The sequence below is a fragment of the Sinohyriopsis cumingii genome, chromosome 10, assembly GCF_028554795.1.
Source record: "Sinohyriopsis cumingii isolate HCF-2022 chromosome 10, ASM2855479v2, whole genome shotgun sequence".
Taxonomy (NCBI): Eukaryota; Metazoa; Mollusca; class Bivalvia; order Unionida; family Unionidae; genus Sinohyriopsis; species Sinohyriopsis cumingii.
Window position 1 is genome coordinate 73,605,136 of NC_142970.1, and position 20,160 is coordinate 73,625,295.

Genomic DNA, 20,160 nt, shown 5'->3' on the forward strand with positions numbered 1-20,160 from the left:
AACAAATACTGCAACTTCCAGAATCACAAAAATCAAAAGATATAAACAAAAACTTCCCTACATGTATCAACAGTTGTCACTTAATAGACAGAACTCTGAAGATTTAGAATAGGATGTTAACAAATTAGGTATTCAAGTTAAAAAGAAAAAAATACCAAGTAAGCTTACTACCAAAAAATCAAACAATAACAGTGAATTTTAGTACATTCCCAGGAAACAGAATATATGATTTTTCTTAACTTGATCTGATACATCTTAAATCTATAGAAAATGATTCATATTGTATGACTAAAATATTATGTAAACAAAAATTCCATCACTTTTTTCAGATGCAACATGCATACCCCAACCCATCCTTCTTGATCATAAAGTATACCAGCATTCCACTATAAGATGGGGAGCTGTAGTGGCTCAGTGGTTAGCTTTCTGGACCTGTGAAATAAGGTAGGTTCAAATTCTACCATCAGACCAACCTGGGTTAGCTACCATGGTGTGTCCTTGGGCAAGGCACTATACTTAAAGTGCCTTGGCACTAAATAACTTACTTGTGTTGGTTTACCATAAAAGGCCAAACCAAACACAAAAAAACAACAACTTTAAAATATGAGTTTTGTCAATACTACGTAATTGAAAATCATACTGAAGAAATGTTTTTGTTAATACAGATTAATGGATCTAAAAAATCTCTTTCTTCTGCAGGAGTTTAAAATGTTAAATTAAAAAGGTCATGGTACACATTGCTTTGTTCGTACACATCAGGCTCCGTAACCCATATCCAACTAAAAATTTTAGTAGAGTCTGAATAAAACATATTTTAATCTGGATGATAATATTCTTTCTCCATTCATATATTACACCACCAAGATTGATCCAAATAAGATTACATTTTACTATAACACTGAGGATGAGTATGCCTCTTAACAACTTACAAATGTGGAGAGAATGGAGTTAAACTGAACTTTGATTTCTTTTCAACCATAGCACAAGATGATCATTTATTATGAAAAAACCTGAATAAAGTTGGAGTTCATAACCATGACAGTCTTGATACAATATAAATTCAATATATTATTGTTGTCTTGAGGTATAGTTCTGTATATTACAATCTCACACAAGATCAGGGTATATTTTAGTACCATACAGTTAATTCGGGATTGTATTAATACCTATTCTGGTGAATGAACATTAAATAAGATTTACTATTTTGGAACCAGTTGCAATAAAGTTTACTAAACAAGAGAAAATATGACTTTACTATAATATCTAAAATGTAAAATCTGCAAACAGAATACTTGCTTGACTTTACACTTCAGCTATATCATAATATTTATTTGAAATGAATTTATACAAATGGCATTAAATTGGGTTTCAGGCTGGTAATGACAATGGTAGTAGTGAATAGGGACGGTCTAGGGACTAGGGAACTTCCATGTTAAAAAGGGTATATCCACTCTGGGGACTATGTAATTTAACATGGGAGGAAAAAAAAAAATATCCATTCTAGGGACAAGGGGAATTTAACATGGGAGAAAGAAAAAAAACTATTCACTCTAGGGACAAGGGAAATTGAACATGGGGAATAAATCGTGGGACTGTCTTGGGACTAGGGGAAATGGAACAGGGTCGGGACCCTATTTTAATAAGGTCCCGACCTGATGGGTCTATGAAAATGGAACAGGCGAAAATTGAAACAGGGAGGGGTCTCTATTTTTTTATTATTTTTTTAAACAAAAAAATAAAAAAAGGGGTAGGCAATTGAAAGTCAAGATCTTTTCGAGAGATAGGAATGGCCCTGAAAAGGGCCTTTGGTTTTATGTTAATATACCCTTAACATAAAGGGCATCTGTGACATCTTCTTCTTGACCTTAGGCTGTGCCTGACTGCAGGACCATAGATTAAGACTCTTTTGAGGCATCCTTGATGCTCCACATAAGATTCTTCGCATCCACAGGCTGGTGTCTGTCCTGTGGATAACTGTCCAGTTGGATCGGACATACATTGATATGTCCGTCCGGAACATCATCGAAGACACAAGCGTTGAAGATTGTACATCGGTCCACATGTTGGGGTGCTGAGTAACAGGTGAAGGAATGCAGTGAACTGTACTTATTTATAGGGGGAGGAAGGATTGAAACGGATTGAGTTTGTTGACCAATCCAAACACGCGTTACAAAATTCAGTCAGCCCACGTCCAATCCGAAGAGAGCAGTCTGTGACGTCACATAGTCTATATAGATTCGCTAGCGCCTGTGCGTAGTCAATCAAAGCGACAGTTTTTCAACATGACGGAAACTCAGAAAACGATCAGTTTGGGTGCACTGATGGTGGAGACTACCCAAGGGAACCCAGACTTACTTTCAGAAGAGGTGAATTGGGATTTTGTGGATTTTTTTACCTTGCAAGAATTTGTTCCTGAACCTTCGTCACCTTCTCCTTCATTACCGCACATGGAAAATTTTAGACAGAGACAGAAAGAAGAATTGGAGAAATTTATACAACAGCAAAAGGAAGCGGAACAAGCTTTTCTCCTACAGCAACAGCAGCAAGAAGAAGAGGTAAGAAAAAAACAAGAAGAAGAAGACGCAGCAGCAAAGAAACAAGGGTGTCAAAATCAAATGGTCACGGTACTGTTAGACATTTTAGTTAAGAAGTCTGAAACAGATGTATCAGACTTCTTTATTACGGCCGAAGAGAATACGACCTTCCCAAGCTAAACACTCCAACCCTGTGACTACGCCTACTGCACCATCCTTAGTGATTTCAACGAAATCATCATCAACAGTACGCAGTCCAGAAGTAGGCCTTGGCCATGGCAAAGGCTTAAGACAGTTAAAGTTGATTGTTTAAACTCACCCCTTACACCAAAAAAGGCCCTTTTCAGGGCCATCCACGTCTCTCGAAAAGAGATAGGCTTTCAGTTGCCAATAACTAATAAAAACCATTTTACCCAATAGTACCGTCTGTGTATGAGTGTGCGTGAGTGTAGGTTCTTATTTTACAATCAAAACCCAAAGACACTTACCTTTTATAATTAATTTATTCTTTTATAAATATTTACAATTCACAATTCACAACAGAGCACTTTAAAAAGTTCATAGACTTATTCTGTCTCATTGTTCACTCTCTGTTTTTTTAATTTCTTCACCGTCATAGTCTTTTCCTCCTCTTCCTCCTCACTTTCTTCCCTTCTTTTCTTCTCCTGTTTCTTTTTCTTCACCTGTCTGTTTTCTTCCTCTTCTTCTTCCTCTTCCTCTGAAGAATCCCTCTCTTCTTCTGACTCCTCTTGTTTCTTTTTTGGGCAGTCTGGTGACCAATGTCCTTTTTCTTGACAATAATAACAGGTATCTTGACTTTTGTCTCTTCTAACCCCTTTTTTTTCTTTTTTGACGGTCTGGACACTCTGAAGACCAATGCCCTTTCTTCTGACAGATATAGCAAGTATCTTGACTTTTATCTTGAAAGGAAGGAGAGTAGTCCCTCGGCTGGTCTGAAGAGAATTTTCTAATGACCCCTCGCAAAGCTCTGATGAAACGTTCGATCTTGGTAGTCTCTTCCATTGTTGTGCTCAGTTTGAGAGTGAAATGAATAGTGAAAGGACAAGACACATACCCTTTATATACACTGGTCTGCTATGACTATAAATTAATCCATGGTGTTTAAACTTTAGTCATTTGACTTTCTGCTATCGAGATGAAATGATCCAATTCATTTGAGAAGAAAGAAGAAGAAAGTAAGAGGCAGAAACGTGATCTATCGCCTCGTACTAGGGCTGAAGTCTTGGCACAAATTCATGCCAGTGATTTTGAAGAGGACATGAGTGAACCAGAATCCAAACCCTCTGAACAAAGTTTACCACCCTTAGTCAACCCTGAAAAGTACTATGACATTCGAGAGACGGAAAAGCGTCCCTCTAGAAAATTTAGAACTACGGCTTACAAATACACAGTGAAGTTTAAAGATTTCAAGTCTGAAGTACTGTTAGAGAAAGCAAAAGGGTTCATCACCGACATGTGGGATTCTTTGCTCACCACACTCAAGCGACAATGTCAACCCAAAGAAGATGATCGCTTGAGACTTTCCATACAAAATGACGGCTTGAAATCCCCTGTTTGGATCGAGTTTAGCAGCCCTGCAGAATTGACCACTTCCAAAGTCATGGACAAGATTCAACACGTGCAACAATCTAATGACCAGTTTGACATCACCGATGGAAAAGCCACACTGGACATGACCCACGTCTCTCCTCCTCAAGGGACCGGACAATGCAGAAAGACCTTATTGGTCAACAACCTTCGCATTACCAAAACAAGTCTTGTCCAAATTAACAATTTTCAAGACCACATGTGTTTAGCCCGAGCCATCGTGGTGGGATGAACCTATGCTGACAAGAACGACACGGTAGAATGGAAAAGAGCCTGGGAGAACATTCGAAAATCGAACCGAGCCAAACAACGAAATGAAGCAGAACTTCTGTTACAACAAGCATGCCTGTCCAAAGACACATCCTGTGGCATTCCTGAGATGCAAAAATTGCAAGATGCCCTAGCTCCACGATACACCTTGAAAGTGCACCCTCAAGAAGTGCGCGGGTCTCTGTTGTTTCGAGGGAAAGACTTTAAGGATGGAAAATACATTCACCTCTATCATCACGATGACCATTTCGATACCATTACCACTATCACTGGATTCCTGGGATACAAATATTACTGTGAGAAATGTGACTTATGATGGTTATAATAATCGAGAGCAACACAAACATTGTGGATCGAAATGCTCAGGATGTTTGGCCTCTCAACCCTGTCTGAGCGAAGGGCAAGAACCAGTGCATTGTCCTGCTTGTCTGCGCACATTTGTCAGCCCTGCCTGTTACCAACAACATCTGAAGATGCAAGGTTCACAGAAGAAATGTGCTTGTCAACTCCTGAGATTGTGCCCAATGTGTGGACAAGGTCTATGTATCAACAGTACCAAGGCACACGTATGTTCAGGAAAGAAAAAATGTCACATTTGTCACTGCATTGTGGACTTGGAACACCAATGCTACATACAAAAATACCAATCCCAACCAGAGAAAGAGGATGGTCACAAGAAGAAGAAAGGCAATTTCATCTTTTTCGATTTCGAATGCATGCAAGAGACCAGTATTCACATTCCTAATTTCTGCGTGGCTCATCGAGCGTGCGAGAAGTGATTCAAGAACCTATCTTGAGTTATTGCCCTCACTGCAGTAAGATTCCTGGAGGGCGTGAAAAAATCTTTCAAGGACCGAACACACTAGCCGATTTCACACAATGGGTCTTAGACCCCATCGACAAGACGTGGAGCCAAGAGGACATCGAACATTATTATGGAGATTGTCATCACCATGCCACGGTGATGGCTCACAATTTCTCCGGATACGATGGACAGTTTCTTTTGAGATGTTATACGGAACGTGGCATCGAGCGTCCTAAAATCACTTTGAACGGAGCCAAAATCATTTTCATGCAAGTGGGACAAGTGCAGTTTAAAGATTCGATGAGCTACTTAGCCATGCCTTTGAGTCGAATGCCTAAAATGTTTGGAATGACAGAAATGGCTAAAGGGTACTTTCCACACTTTTTCAATACAAGCCAATCAACACGCCGTTCTACCCCATTTGCCTCAGGCTCACTATTACGACCCTGACAACATGCGTACCGAACGAGAAACTTTCTACGCTTGGTACCAGGCTCACGCCTCCGACCCTTTCGACTTTCAGGAAGAAATGCTAAAGTATCGTCGTTCCGACATGGACATTTTACGGCGATGCTGTGGAAAATTTCGAGAACTGTTCATGGAACACGGAGGGGTTGATCATTTAAAAGAGGCTTGCACCATTGCCAAAGCGTGTTCCTTAGTCTACCGACAACGATTCATACTTGAAAACACTGTGGCTGTCATCAGTCCTCAAACGACCAACTATGTCAAACGTCAATACTCGGTCAAAGCCCCATGCTGGTTGCATTACTTGTGCGACAAGGAAGACAAATGGATTCAGCATGCCCGCAACGGACAGGGCGAAAGATCATCGGAATGCATTCGGTCAATGGCTGGGACTTAGAAAACCCCAAGATCATGTACGAGTTTAACGGTTGCTTATTTCACGGATGTCCCGTCTGTTACCCTGACCGCGGCACTAAAAATCAGTTCTTACAACGAACCATGGAAGACTTGTACCAGGCCATTTGTCAGCCACGCCTAAAGTTAGAACAGGAAGGATACCAAGTGGTGGAAATGTGGAAACACAAATACAATCACCGTTTGAACACCGATCCCGAGTTTAAACGCCTCATGGAAAGTTACCAGTTCATGGACCCCCTGAACCCAAGTAATAGTTTGTACGGAGGAAGGACCAATGCCACCTGTTTGCTGTACCAAGCTGACGAAGAGAAAGGAGAAGAAATCAAATACTTGGACGTGTGTTCACTGTATCCCTACGTGTGCAAATGTTGTTGCTTTCCTGCAGGGCACCCACAATTGTTCACCGAACACATCGACCTAAAAAACATTCGACAATACGAAGGCTTGATCAAGTGCAAAGTTTTGCCTCCCACGAACCTATACCATCCCGTCTTACCTCGCCATTGCCAAGGCAAACTTATGTTTCCTTTGTGCCGTACTTGTGCTGAAACGTGCAACCAAGATCAACCTTGTCATCACACCCAGGAAGAACGGGCCTTGACGGGGACATGGGTCAGCGTAGAATTGTTCAAAGCTCTGAACGTGGGATACCAACTGTTAGAAGTGTACGAAATTTGCCACTTTCCCAAGACACAATAATTCCACAAGGGTGACCCCACGCAGAAAGGCATTTTCGCAGACTACGTGGATGCCTTTTTGAAACTGAGCAAGAAGCCAGTGGCTATCTGTCCTGGTGTCACACTCCCGAAGACCAAAAGACATTCAGAGAGAAATTCTGGGCACAAGAAGGCATTACTTTAGATCACATTGAGAAAAACGAAGGCAGGCGATCGTTTGCCAAAGTGATGTTAAATTGCTTGTGGGGTAAAATGGCACAATGACCGTGTTTACCCAAGACGGAGTATTTGACCGAACCTTCCCGCTACTTTCAGATGATTCACGACAAAGCCAAATTCATGAAACACGTGGACGTCGTTCGTGAGGATTTGATCTTGGTGAATTACAAAGAAGATCTGAACTTTGTAGAAGATGACCCCTTTGGAAATGTCATCATTGCAGCTTACATGACAGCTCATGCTCGCTTAAAATTGTACGAAGCTTTAGAACTGTTAGGGGAACGTGTCTTGTACTTTGACATGGACAGTTGCATTTATATCGATCACCCGAGTCAACAGCACCCTGACATCGAAGGAGACCGTTTAGGAGCCTGGACAGACAAGCACCCCGATGACAAGATTCTAAGTTTCGTTAGTGGTGGTCCCAAAAATTACGGCTACGAATACTGGGACAAACAAGAAGTGCACACGAAGTGTAAAGTGAAAGGACTTACTCTTAATTATCGTACCAGTCGAGTGGTCAACTTTGGCATATTGAAAGAAGCCTTGCAGTCTAGAGAAAGTGACCACCTATCAACCCAACAAGATTGTACGTTTACCCACACACCACATCGTCAGTCGACCCTTGGAAAAAGTCTATCAAATCGTGTAGCAGAAGCGAGTGCGGCTTCCCACCCACTTTACTTTGCCGTATGGACATGTCGGTATAAAACATTGGTTGTAAGAGGATAGCCACCCACCAGAAGGATGACTTCGCCGCAGCAAGAATCGAGTGAGAAATCCAGTGAGAACTCCAAGTTCAAACCCTACCATTTTCCAGTCTTCTTACCTGACTATTGTGATTGTGCCCGTCGATTGGACACGTTTCAAAAATGGCCTACGGATAGGGAAGGATTACCTTCTTCGTATGTTTTAGCTAGAACAGGATTTGTCTACTTCGGACCTGAGTCAGGATTGGGATACGAAGTACAGTGTTTCGCTTGCGGACTGAAGTTACGAATGGATCTATGTATCTACAAAGATTCAGCTATTCTGGAACATACTCGATGGTCTCCGCACTGCCCTTACCTTTCAATGGCCTTTCCACCCATTAAACTACGGTACAATTATGACGGTACCTTAGAGACAGTACCTTCCAAAACTAGACGTAAACACATTGCATCCTATTTCATTGTTGTTTCTTTTCCACATAATAGCTTATTTTTTATAAAATGTTAAACTTTACTAATCTTTTTTCAAGATCACTTTAGTTTGCAAAAATATATCTTGTCATTTATTGGCATTCTACATTGAATTTTGTAAACTAGCTATAAACCTGACCTAATTACTCAACTTAACTGCTGACAGAAACAGTCTACAGTAAATGTATTTCATTTCTATAGCTCGATGGATAAACATTACATCTTTTAAAGCTGTGCACAGAATAGGCCGACATATCATGAGTCAGGAAAACATGGGGGTGGTATCCCCTGTGTCCAAAATTAATATCATTTTGAATAGAATATTCTAGTGACAATTGCCTCTTTTCAAATGGTAAGCATTGCTTTTTTTTATTTTCATCAATCTGTCAAATTCGGTATGCATTTTGCTTTAATATTTGAGATGGAAACCTTAGGTGCATAGAAATGTCAGACAGCATTGTACATCATGGATGGTGTCCAACATACTTTTATGATCATAAAACAAAATCCTATTTTTTAGTTATGGCCACTGATTTAAAAAATATTCATCCAAGCTAAATATAATAATAATAATAATGAGGACTTTGTATAGCACCTAATCTTTAGAAGCTCTAAGCGCTTTGCAACATTAGACAACATAAAAACATACACAATGATATGATTACAAAAACAAACACCGTGAAATTAGAAAACATAAAAAACATGCTGAGAATATTTAAGGTAGTTAACATTATTAAGTCATTAAGTTTGTTTTTGTAGTCAGAATAAGTAGTTTTGAGAGCACTCTTGAATGGGATCACTGCGTCTTTGTGTCTAAGTTCAGTGGGCAATTCATTCCATGTTGCTGGGCCCTGGTATGCAAAAGAATGCTGTCCATGTGACTTTGTTTTCATAGTGAGAATAATGAGTATATGATTGCCGGAAGAGGAGTGTAAGTATCTTGCTTGTGTGTACACATAGGTGAGGTCGGATAGGTATGTTGGACTAGAGTCTGTCAGTGAAACGTAGCACAGAGAACTAATGTTGTGTTTGATTCTGGATCGAATGGATAGCCAGTGTTGGGTACAGAGCAGCGGGGAGGTGTGCTCTGATTGTGGTACTCTAAGTATGATCCAAGCAGCTATGTTTTGAACTTTTTGAAGTCTCTGCAGTAGATATTAAGATGAACCAGACAGAATTGAGTTACCATAGTCCAGTCTTGAAAGCAGTAATGAACACACAAGTGTTTTAGTGGCATCAACTGAAAGATATCTGAGAATGGAGCTGATGCGTCTCAGCTCAAGATACGCAGCCTTGCATATGTTCATGACATGTTGGTGCAATGTGAGAGTACTGTCCAGAGTAACACCTAGGTTTTGTACTGATTGTGTGAATTTAATGTTGGTGTTGCTGATATTTATTGTGTGAGGTAAAGGATGTGAATGAGAAAGTCTTTGATAAGTAAGTATGGCTTGATTTAAATTGTGTTTTTCATGTGACTTGCCAGAGATTTTTAAATGAATTGATAAAGTAACTTGAGACACATTTCAAAGTACATGTTTTAAAAATATTCCATTGATTATTGCTGGCATTTAGAAAAATGCAATGCATCCTTTGTTGTGAAACTTATTTTAAAACATTGTATTACTCATGCAGAAGCCTGCTTGAAAACTAATGGCAAAGCAAAGGCAAATGGAATGGAAGAGACCATATCAGAGACCCTCAAATATGCACCCAACCAACGCAGAATGATAAAAAACAAGGTAATCCAAATGACTCTTATTTCATCAATATTGGATTCAGTTTGGTCTTTTAAAGCATAGTATTTGCAAAGCGGATGCATTTCTAAACTGATAACAAAATCAGCTTATCCTATTGCCCAGGACTATCAGAGCTAGAGTCCAGCTAACTACAATATGCATATATCTTGTCTGATCGGACAAGTGCCTCCATTTGGAATTTTTATTCACATGAAATATTTGGATGAAATAAATTCATCTTTGTGCAAATTGATTGCACCATCCACTTGCCAGAAATGACAAGTAAGTGCAAAGTTATCTTGTATCATGGCTTAACGATAGTAAGGGAAGCACAAGTGCAGTGAAGAAAATTTCATACATTTTTATAATGCTGATTAACATGACTTCTGCATATGTAACTAGTGCTGAGATGATGACTTTATTTAAGCATTACAATTTTGTTTTAATTTGCAGGTGCCTGAGCAGAAGAAGTAATAGATAAACTTTACAGTGGAGTTGGAGACTGATTCTGATTCATAATCTTAATTAAATCTAGAAAATAAACATTAAAGTCATATTAAAATATCTGTTGTATTGTTTCCTTCTTTCATTTTTCTCTTAAAAACAAATGTCTGAACCTTTAGTCTGTAAATTCAGTGGATTCCTTATCAGCCCATCTACTTTTACTTTACACCATGCTACTTTAAAAAAAAAATGAATTATCCCCATTGGGGTAGGTCCCCCCAACCCCCCACCCTACTTTGTCAACTTACCTGCCACATTTAAATCTAATGGAAGGCCCTGCTGTAAAGCCTGTTAGTAAAACTACCCAACAAGAGGATTTCATACATTTGCAACTCCTAGATGGATGGTAATGTTTTCATTTTTGTAATGTAGATTTGGACATTCTTGCCACCAGTATGGAATATGTGTTTCAGAAACACAAGCAGCTTTCATCAGATTTGCATATAGGTTTTATATGTTGTGAGTATGTTGTAGGAAGTTTTTTTAAATAACATCATATGAGATGATGCCAGTGGAAATGGCAGAAAAGTGTCTGTATTGTTCACCAACTACACCTTGTTCTTACAAAATGTGGCTGTTACACATTCCCATGATGATGTCACTGACAGCCATCAGTGAGGAATGCCCCAACAAGCATAATACAAATTGCTTCCATTGTAATTGTTACAATTCCATTCTGACCACTCCGGTGTCCTAGTGGTTAGAGCGTCCGCCTCAGAAGCGGGAGGTCATGGGTTCAAACCCCAGCCAAGTCATACCAAAGACTTACAAAAATGGTATTAACAGCTACCTCGCTAGACGCTCAGCATTAAGAGGTTAGTGTTAGGACTGATCGGCCTGGTGTCAGGATAATGTGACTGGGTGCAACATCATACTACATGTTTGCAGCATGATGCCCCAGTGCTATACATCACTATAAACTGCCACACTGCAGACATCGTAGCAATATGACTGAAAAATTATTCAAGCTACGTTAAAAATCCAATCACACACACACAATTCCATTCTACGATCCAGAACCAACACTAATTCCGTACTACAGTTCTTGCATTTCAATCCAATTTTGCTTTTGAAATGTAGTGCCACTCAATTCATAATGAACCCATTCATTTCAAACACTCGCAAATACTTATTATTCCTGTCTACAACTGAAAAATATCTATATAAAAAAACGTGTAACTGTGTTTTATGCAAGGGCATGGAGATGCACAAAAACTTGCATCTGAAGCTTGAATAAAACCCCGACTGTGGATAAGACTTTACCCATCGATTACCCCAGCTTGGGGATAAATTCCGACCGTGGCGATTTATTATATATCCTATGACTGCTCCAGCTTGAGGGCAAAATCCAAGCACATCCCTAAAAAGATAACAAGTATAGCGGCTCTTTACCTTCTGTAAATGCCACTTGAGCTTCCTGATGCTGTTGTATCTGCCATTTGACAGAATCACGAATGTGGATATATTTCTTAATTGCCTCTAGTTGTTGAGCTAGTTTAGCTGTATGAAATTCCTTTGTGCAGACTCACTCATTATTAATATTACAACAGTGATTTAATTACACATCACCTGTCAGCACACCGATGATAAGTCAGTTATTTTATAACACACCAACAAGCTTGCCCCTTGCACCCCCCCCCCCTTTTTATTTTATTTGGGCAACTGTGGACATGAATCTGCAAGGCTCAAATTGTCATTTTTAATATAAGATCTCAACATTTTTAAGGCCTTAATTTTAAAGACATCCTTAAAACCCCCAAAAGGTTATCAACTGGATCACCAGCCTTCGTTTAGAGTAACAGCAAGTATATATATATATTTAGGTCTAAGGAAACACAATAAAAATGTTTGATTTAACAATGACATATTTGCCTCAGGTCTGTGATCCTGAAGTGAATATTAACTGTCCATTTATTTTCGTGGCTTTTCTTTACTAGGAAATTGATTATAGAGATTTCTGCAATGGTGAAGGCAATGTAAAAATTGGTTACTATAACATACTTTTTACGCCATGTTTGAAAAAATAAATCCAATGGAAAGGTTATAGTCTGAAAATCTTCATTAAATTAAGTTAATATAGGGGAAAAAACTTTAAGAGTTCATAAATATTTTTCAGTGCTGAATAAAGATATAACATAACACTTTCTGCTGTGATTTTAATAGTTTCTGAGAGCATGAAAAATTTCTAGAACTATAATGTATAAATGTTTTCAAAAGATTATATTAATATGAGGGAAAAATCTGTTATGAAATAAACTGACAAGATCTTGTATGAATTCATGTTATCTTTAAATATGATATTTGTGTGAAAATATCTGGAAGAAAAAACAAGATGGTGCCACTCACACATACAATGTGGTTGCCACAGTAGCCATATTAAGAAACTTTTTATCGCTACTTCTGAATGGATAATTGTGTCAGCGTGTCAACATGTGTACAAAATACTTATGTTGATGTCTAGCAGGTCCTGAATGAGAATTATGGTGCTGTACAGACATCCTATAAGGCCACCAATGTGGCCATCCTGAAAATCTTGGTATAACTACTTCTCCTGAATGAATCGTCATATCAGTGAAAGACTTCTTATGTCTAGTTGGACGTAAATGAAAATAGTGCCAATCTAACCTCCAATATGGCTGTTTTAATGGGCATCTGGAAAACCCCTTCCTTGCTACTTCTCCTAGATGGCTGGTCATTTTGACATTGTGCTTTCACTAGATGACCTATTTGATGTCTGGTTGGCCGTAAATGGAACTATGCATATGGTTTTGATGTCTAGTTGGTCCTAAATGTGGTTTTTGCTGCTCATAAACTTCTAATGGTATTATAGTTGGTTCCTTAATGAAACTGCTGTACAAAATTAAAAGGCCTTCTCACTTTCTGTCAAGTTGGATACAATTATCTTTACCAGCTAGGATTTCTTGATCCTCTTTTTTATACATCAACCCTTCGCATATGTAGTTAGCTAAAACAGTATTTTGAACAATTAATTGCCGTCTTGCAAATACAATCCCAATTGCATGCTTTTACCAGTGTGAGAGCTCCTTATATAAGTAGCTAAGTATTCAGTAACTGAATTTCCACATCCACATGCATCAACTCAGAATTAAAAGTTGCAAAACATATACAAATTTGAAAATCTTGAGACATGTGTCACTTTGCATGGTGGGTGTTATGATTTAAATGCAACAAGGAAATTGAATTAGGGTTAATTTCTTTAAGCTGTATTCAATCATGGGGCCCTGGATTATAGAATGGTCTAGGCATACACATCACTAATCAACTCTCTCTAGTCCAACCAATGTGTGTATATGAGAAAGCTTGCCAGTAGCGTTATGTGTGTTGATTTCTTCCAATAAATATGTTGGCTGCCATGTAAAGTCTATGATGTCCTGAAAAATGGTGTTAAGCTCCATACAAGCAAGCTAAACAATCAATGATATAATGGAACAGTAGACACCATTTTAGCTAAATATGCCAAGAATTGATTTAGAGACTTGGTTAGTGATGATGACTTAAAATTGGCAAGGGATTAAAAAGATAAAAGAAATGACCTTTCATGGCACTGTAATATAACAAATGAGGAAAAACAAAAGTTTATTGCATTTGAACCTTTTGTTTTTTCACAGTTTCAATTTAAGTCATAAGGCCCCTTATTTTGCCTTACCAAACATATAGCAAGTTATTACCTCAAGCCCTAGCACTAATAATGCCTCACAAGTAAGCAGTCTTTTATGAAGTCTCAGGTCTGAGTATATGTCTAGCAATACTTATGTCCAGTTTGTTTATAAAATTCTTTCTCACATGGTACAGTTTTCAGAGAGACACGATAAATTCAACAAGTGTGGTAATGAAGGGACAGGCATTCTTTATTTATGCACACATCCCAAAGGGACATTGCTATGTTTGAATCAACACTGAACTGAAGAATGGAGCATCAGCTGCATCAATTAAAATATTGTGGCCCACACAAAATACTGCAAGGACTATAATCAATTTATGAGTGCAATGGGCATGAATTACTGTAGCAGACTGGAGGAAGTAATCCGAATTTATTAATATCTTGAAGCTAAATATAGTAAAGTTTTCATCTATAATCTGTGGAATCATTTTTGCACACAGTTTGCAGGATTTGTCTTTGGGTCATCGTTTTTCTTTTTCTTCATCTTTCTAGCTTATGGTATCTTGATAAGTCTTATGGTGCCGTGCAACTGCACTTGATGATTACCACAGCCAGTGACATTGTATCAAATCTTCTGGGATCAGATGATTCAATGCAAATTCCACATAACCTATCACCATCCTCATGTTTGCCATCTGACTTACTAAGTTATTTTGCCTAAATAATAATAAAAACAATCTGGTCTGATGTATTGATAGCGTTCTGAATGACCATAATATATTCTCTGTATCTATCCTAGAAAATCCTGAGTGGATTGCTGTTTGGTTTTAATAAACCAAAGTAATCCAATGAAAGGCATTTTACAGACACAAGTGTCTGTTTCCTGTATGCAGTGATTAAATGATAGTATTATGTCTTTATTTTTTTAAAACTGATGATACATATGATCACCTTCAATGTGCAATATTAGTTATGTTAATTAACGAGTGGACAATATTTGAATTTCAAAGATAAAAGTGTATGCCATGATCACTTTAGTAGGATGATTTGTCAAGTGAGGTTATCTTTTCTGTTTGAATAAATATTGTTAACTAAACTATTTTCGCAAGTTATGACATAAGAATGATTCAAAGAAAGAAAATTCATTAAATTGAACATATAAAATGTAATACTGCAACAGAGTCTAGATGAACTATTTCTTCAGAGACACAATCCAGACTCTGTGGCAGCAAAATTATCAAATAGGACACAACTAAGAGACAATCACATTTTCAGTCACAATGGTTTGACAATTATCAATGGCTTGAATTCATTGACTGTGAAGGCAAAGTGATTTGCAGTTACTGCAAAAAAAGTTCCCAAACTGTCACAGATTTTAAATTCTACCAGTGGACTTGTAAGTGTAACTGACAAATTCAGGATTTAATCAAGCAAGTCTCATGATAGTATTATACCTAATAAAGCAAAATGTAGCACAGTATATTCATGACACTTAGGCCAGCATGTACAAAATATTCCTCAAGTTACAGTTGCTAGCACTCCACTAAGAAATGTCATTTTATAATAAATAAAAATGTAATGGAAAAAAAAATCGATAAAGTGATTGCACTCTTTAACATAGCCTACTACCTAACTCAATAATGAAAATGATTTGGTTCATTATATCTTTGTGTTTTATGGAATAAATGCATACATCTGATTGAATTTTAGGCAAGAGACTGAACTTTTGGGTTAAGTTAAAATGTATGTGGAACAAATGCATTTTCTAAAACTACTTGTATCAGTGTGCATTGTGACTTTTCTTTAAGATAACTCTAAATGGTACTGGGTATATATCATTTTCTTCAACTGCACACTGTTGTCTTCCATTTGATTTGATGACTTACAGCTATACTGTCTACACAGTAGGCCTCAACGTCAGGAAAAATTCTGTATACTTCAGTTACAGCTGAAATAAGTTTTGCATTAGTACCTGAATCAGACAAAAAAGGTTGTGTTCTGGTGTGTGAATAGAAATGGCTAAAAGTAATATAGACAAAAGCCATAAGAGTACACAAGTTACATATGAAAACCACCAATTCACTTGCATGTGTGGCATACAAGTTCAAAGATTTGCTTCATGTTTATTTGTGTACACAGATTGTTCAACTCATAAGATATTTTAAGAGCTATTTCTCTATTGTATGCATAATTCATTTACAAATGTGATTAGTGGGCCACACCGAAGGCCATACTATTAGTTCACTTGGCAATATGGTAACGTCAGCTGAAAAGCATAATCATCCATTAAAAGAGCATTATGATATGAACATTAGGTATTTAGGACATATAGATTTTTCTTTTCCAAATGGAGTCCAAGTAATTATTGCCCAATCCAGGTATAATTTTGTACACAAGTAAAGAACAAAATAAGATAAATCTTCATTTATTTGCAATTGACAATACACTTCTTAATGAATATACACTTTTGCATTTATTTTGTATCACTTGAATAAACAATATTTCTTTCAGTTCATTTTAAACTTTTATTTTATATCACTTGAGTAAACAATATCTCTTTCGTTTCATTTAACACTTAGAAACAGGTTCTTCCAGTTACAATAATCAACTCTGGAAACAATAAACAAACTGGAACTTTTGACCTAATTATATTACATTTACTAGGGTTAAAACAATAAATTCCTTAACATAATAAATTAACAGTTCCAGTTAATCAAACACAAAATCACCTTTTATACAGGGTGTGAACTGTTAATATTTACAGGATAAAGCTTATAGTTTCCAAATTGATTGAAGCTTACATGTTGCAGTTGCTGGCACATATCTATTTCCAGCATGGTTTGCATACATTCCACCTTTAATAATTTTGTTACTTCCCTACCCCACCCCATTCAGTAACAAGTATCAAAAATCAGGCTCATTCTAAGGCAAAGTCTGTAACTTGTGTACCACAGTCATCAGAGAGACAAAGATGCAAAACTTTATGATGCCTGTCAAAGGAAGAAAACAGTTTGTTGTTTACCCAAGTTTTGAACCAGTTAACTTGAATTCTCAGACCATCAATTGCTACAGCCCCACTAATTACAATTGTTAGGGAGTAATGAGAACTCACCTTCAGTTATCTGTGTATATATATAATTTTAATAACCAAGAATACCGGATGTCTGGGAACATTATAGCATTCAATGGTAACGTCAGAACTGAGATGAGAGAATTAAACAAGCATAGTACATGACATAATATATCCATAAACTATTGACTGGGAAAAATACTACAGAACACCATTTCTGCTGGCAGTAAGATGTTGAACCTATATGTCATAAATATCAGGTTGGACATCTAGGACCAGTAATATTCATAATGGGCAGTACCCACCCCCCACCCCCCAAGTGAGAAGGGCCTGATTTGTAATCTAAGCCACCCAACCTATCACAGCCTTTATAGTACTTGAAACAAATATTGAGTAATAGTAAAACAAACTCTGAAAGTTATTAAAACCAATTTGTTATATTTCCATAACTCTGCATAGTTAACTGTGCAAGCAGACTTAAACATATCAGTGTATGACAGTTAAATTGAGCTATAGCATCGATTAACAGAAGCTACGAATTCATCAACAAGCAGTGAACACTCATCTTCACAATAAATGTCAAACATTAGCATCCATAAGCTGTCAAGACAAGTTGTTACACTGGATATATAATCATCCATTTATTTCAAGCAAGCTGTGAAAAACGAACCTCACGTCCGCTATATGTACGCTGGCCATTGCAAAGGATGCTTTAATAGATTAATGTTTATCGTCGTGTCTTGACAACCATTTTGCGCGCGCACACCGGAAAGTCATGCTATATATTTGTTACTTGTGAACGTATTCGTGGGCAGTACGCTATATATTGTTCCCGTAGCCGTATTCACGGGCAGAATGCTATATGTTTGTTCTTCGTGAACGTATTTTTGGGCAGTTACTTTGTCATCTTCAACCTAAAGGTCAAAACTGCCCATGAAATATATATATCTGCCCACGAACCGAAAACATGAATAGGACTATAACATAAGTGTATATACTTATTTTCAACATATACATAATTACTATGTAAGAAATACAACCTATGTATATGTATTTTGATTTGAAATGTAAACTATATCATGTCCTTCCCGTAAACCCACTTTCGGGATGACTGCCCACAACGCACCTAAAACGTGTATATATATATATATATATATCTGTGTGTGTGTGTGTGTGTGTGTGTGATAATGCTATGCAATACATTCAAATGCTAGAATTCAATATTTAGCAGTTGCTTCAATTCGGATGCCATCTGACATGACTCAGTCATTGTGAAACTCAATGATGATTGTATAATATATTATTTTTCAGGATTTTCGTCTACTTATTCAGTCGTTTGAAAGCTGCTATACATAAAGGGTCTGACAATGGCCTCTATTCCAGTGTATGTAAATACTATCACACATGAGAAACATTAGAATGGAATTCTGCAAACGCTATTATATTTCTCCTTGAAATAATCCCTTTAGTGAATCGGAATATATTTTTGTATATCCTATTGGTTGAAAGTTGACCATATAGTATGAATTTTTCTAAGATAACTCTGTTGCGTATCCTACTGGTTGAAAGTTGATCATATTGTATGAACTTTTCTAAGATAACACTGTTGCACATCATTTTGGTTAACATTTGATCACATTGCATTTTATTATTCTAAGATATTCTTGCTGTATTTTTTGCACTTATTTATTGATGGTATTCAGATGATTTATTGTTATATCATGCATTCTTCTATGGAAGGAAGTAAAGATGATGATGATGATGATGATGATGATGATGATAATAATGATGATGAAAGTGTATCACATTTTATGAACTACTCTAAAATAATACTGTTGCATATCTTGTTGAGAGTTTATCACATTGTAAGAACTATTTTAAGATAATACTGTTGCATACCCTATTGGTTGAAAATTTATCACATTGTATTAACTATTCTAATATAATAGTGTTGTGTATCCTATTGGTTGAATGATTATCAAACTGTATCATCTATTCTAGCATGTTACTGTTGCATATCCTATTGATTGAAAGTTTATCACATTGTATTAACTATTACAAGAAAATACTGTTGCATATCCTATTGATTGAAAGTTTATCACATTGTATTAACTATTACAAGAAAATACTGTTGCATATCCTATTGATTGAAAGTTTATCACATTGTATTAACTATTACAAGAAAATACTGTTGCATAACCTATTGGTTGAAAGTTTATCACATAGTATTAACTATTCTAACATAATACTGTTGCATATCCTATTGATTGAACGTTTATCTCATGGTATTAACTAATATAAGATAATACTGTTGCATATGTGGTTGAAAGTTGATCACATAGTATTAACTATTGTAAGAAAATACTCTCTCGGTCTAATACTATGATAATGACTATGTGAATCCGAGTTAGATCGGTGCATATTAGCAGATGAATCACGTCAAGCACTCCTGGTTACATTACATATATGGTGAAGGAAAACATCATCGGAAACAAAAAAGCTATAGTTGCTTATGAATCGGGTCCTATCAACAAAAGCAAACGACAGGCATGAAAAAGATTAAATAAACAATTTTACGTAACTCACCAAAACGTATTCCAACTTTCATTGCCACCAACATTGTGAAGACATCCGAAGGAAAGTCTGGATATTGGTGTTTTAGCATAATGTTGCCAGCCCAGGTGGCGGCCTGCAGAAATGGAGAAACACTAAGATTTTCTATTCACAATCTATGGCATAGTAAATTCATATCAGACAGAACAGACAGCAGTACCATTGCCACTTGGACTGCTATTGGAATAGTGTTTATTCCATGCTTTGTTTTATACACTTTAATATCTAGGCGATTATAAAATATTTTCGATATATAATACAGCATGCTATTGTTGGGATTTGTGCCATGATGACTTCGATTGTACACACACGTTTGATTTCATATACACGTCCACTTTTACACACATTTGTTTGGCTAGGGTCACGAAGAGACCATTAATACCATGCATCAGTATGCCTGCCATTGTTCCAATCTATTTTGAAGGGACTTTTA

At 37.0% G+C, this 20,160-nt stretch overlaps 1 protein-coding gene and 1 long non-coding RNA gene across 2 annotated transcripts in view; one reads left to right on the forward strand and one right to left on the reverse strand.

Moving 5' to 3' along the window:
- LOC149790385 (uncharacterized) overlaps positions 1–20,160 on the reverse strand; it is a 165,279-nt gene that overhangs the window by 131,763 nt on the left and 13,356 nt on the right. Inside the window, exon 10 of the mRNA XM_089972436.1 lies at positions 19,701–19,803. Within this exon, the coding sequence (XP_089828562.1) occupies positions 19,701–19,803 (103 nt within the window). The remainder of the gene's footprint in view (positions 1–19,700; positions 19,804–20,160) is intronic.
- Positions 328–10,795, forward strand: LOC149790386 (uncharacterized). The gene is made up of 3 exons (XR_016423831.1): positions 328–444; positions 9,815–9,921; positions 10,372–10,795. It is a non-coding gene; the product is annotated as an uncharacterized LOC149790386 (long non-coding RNA).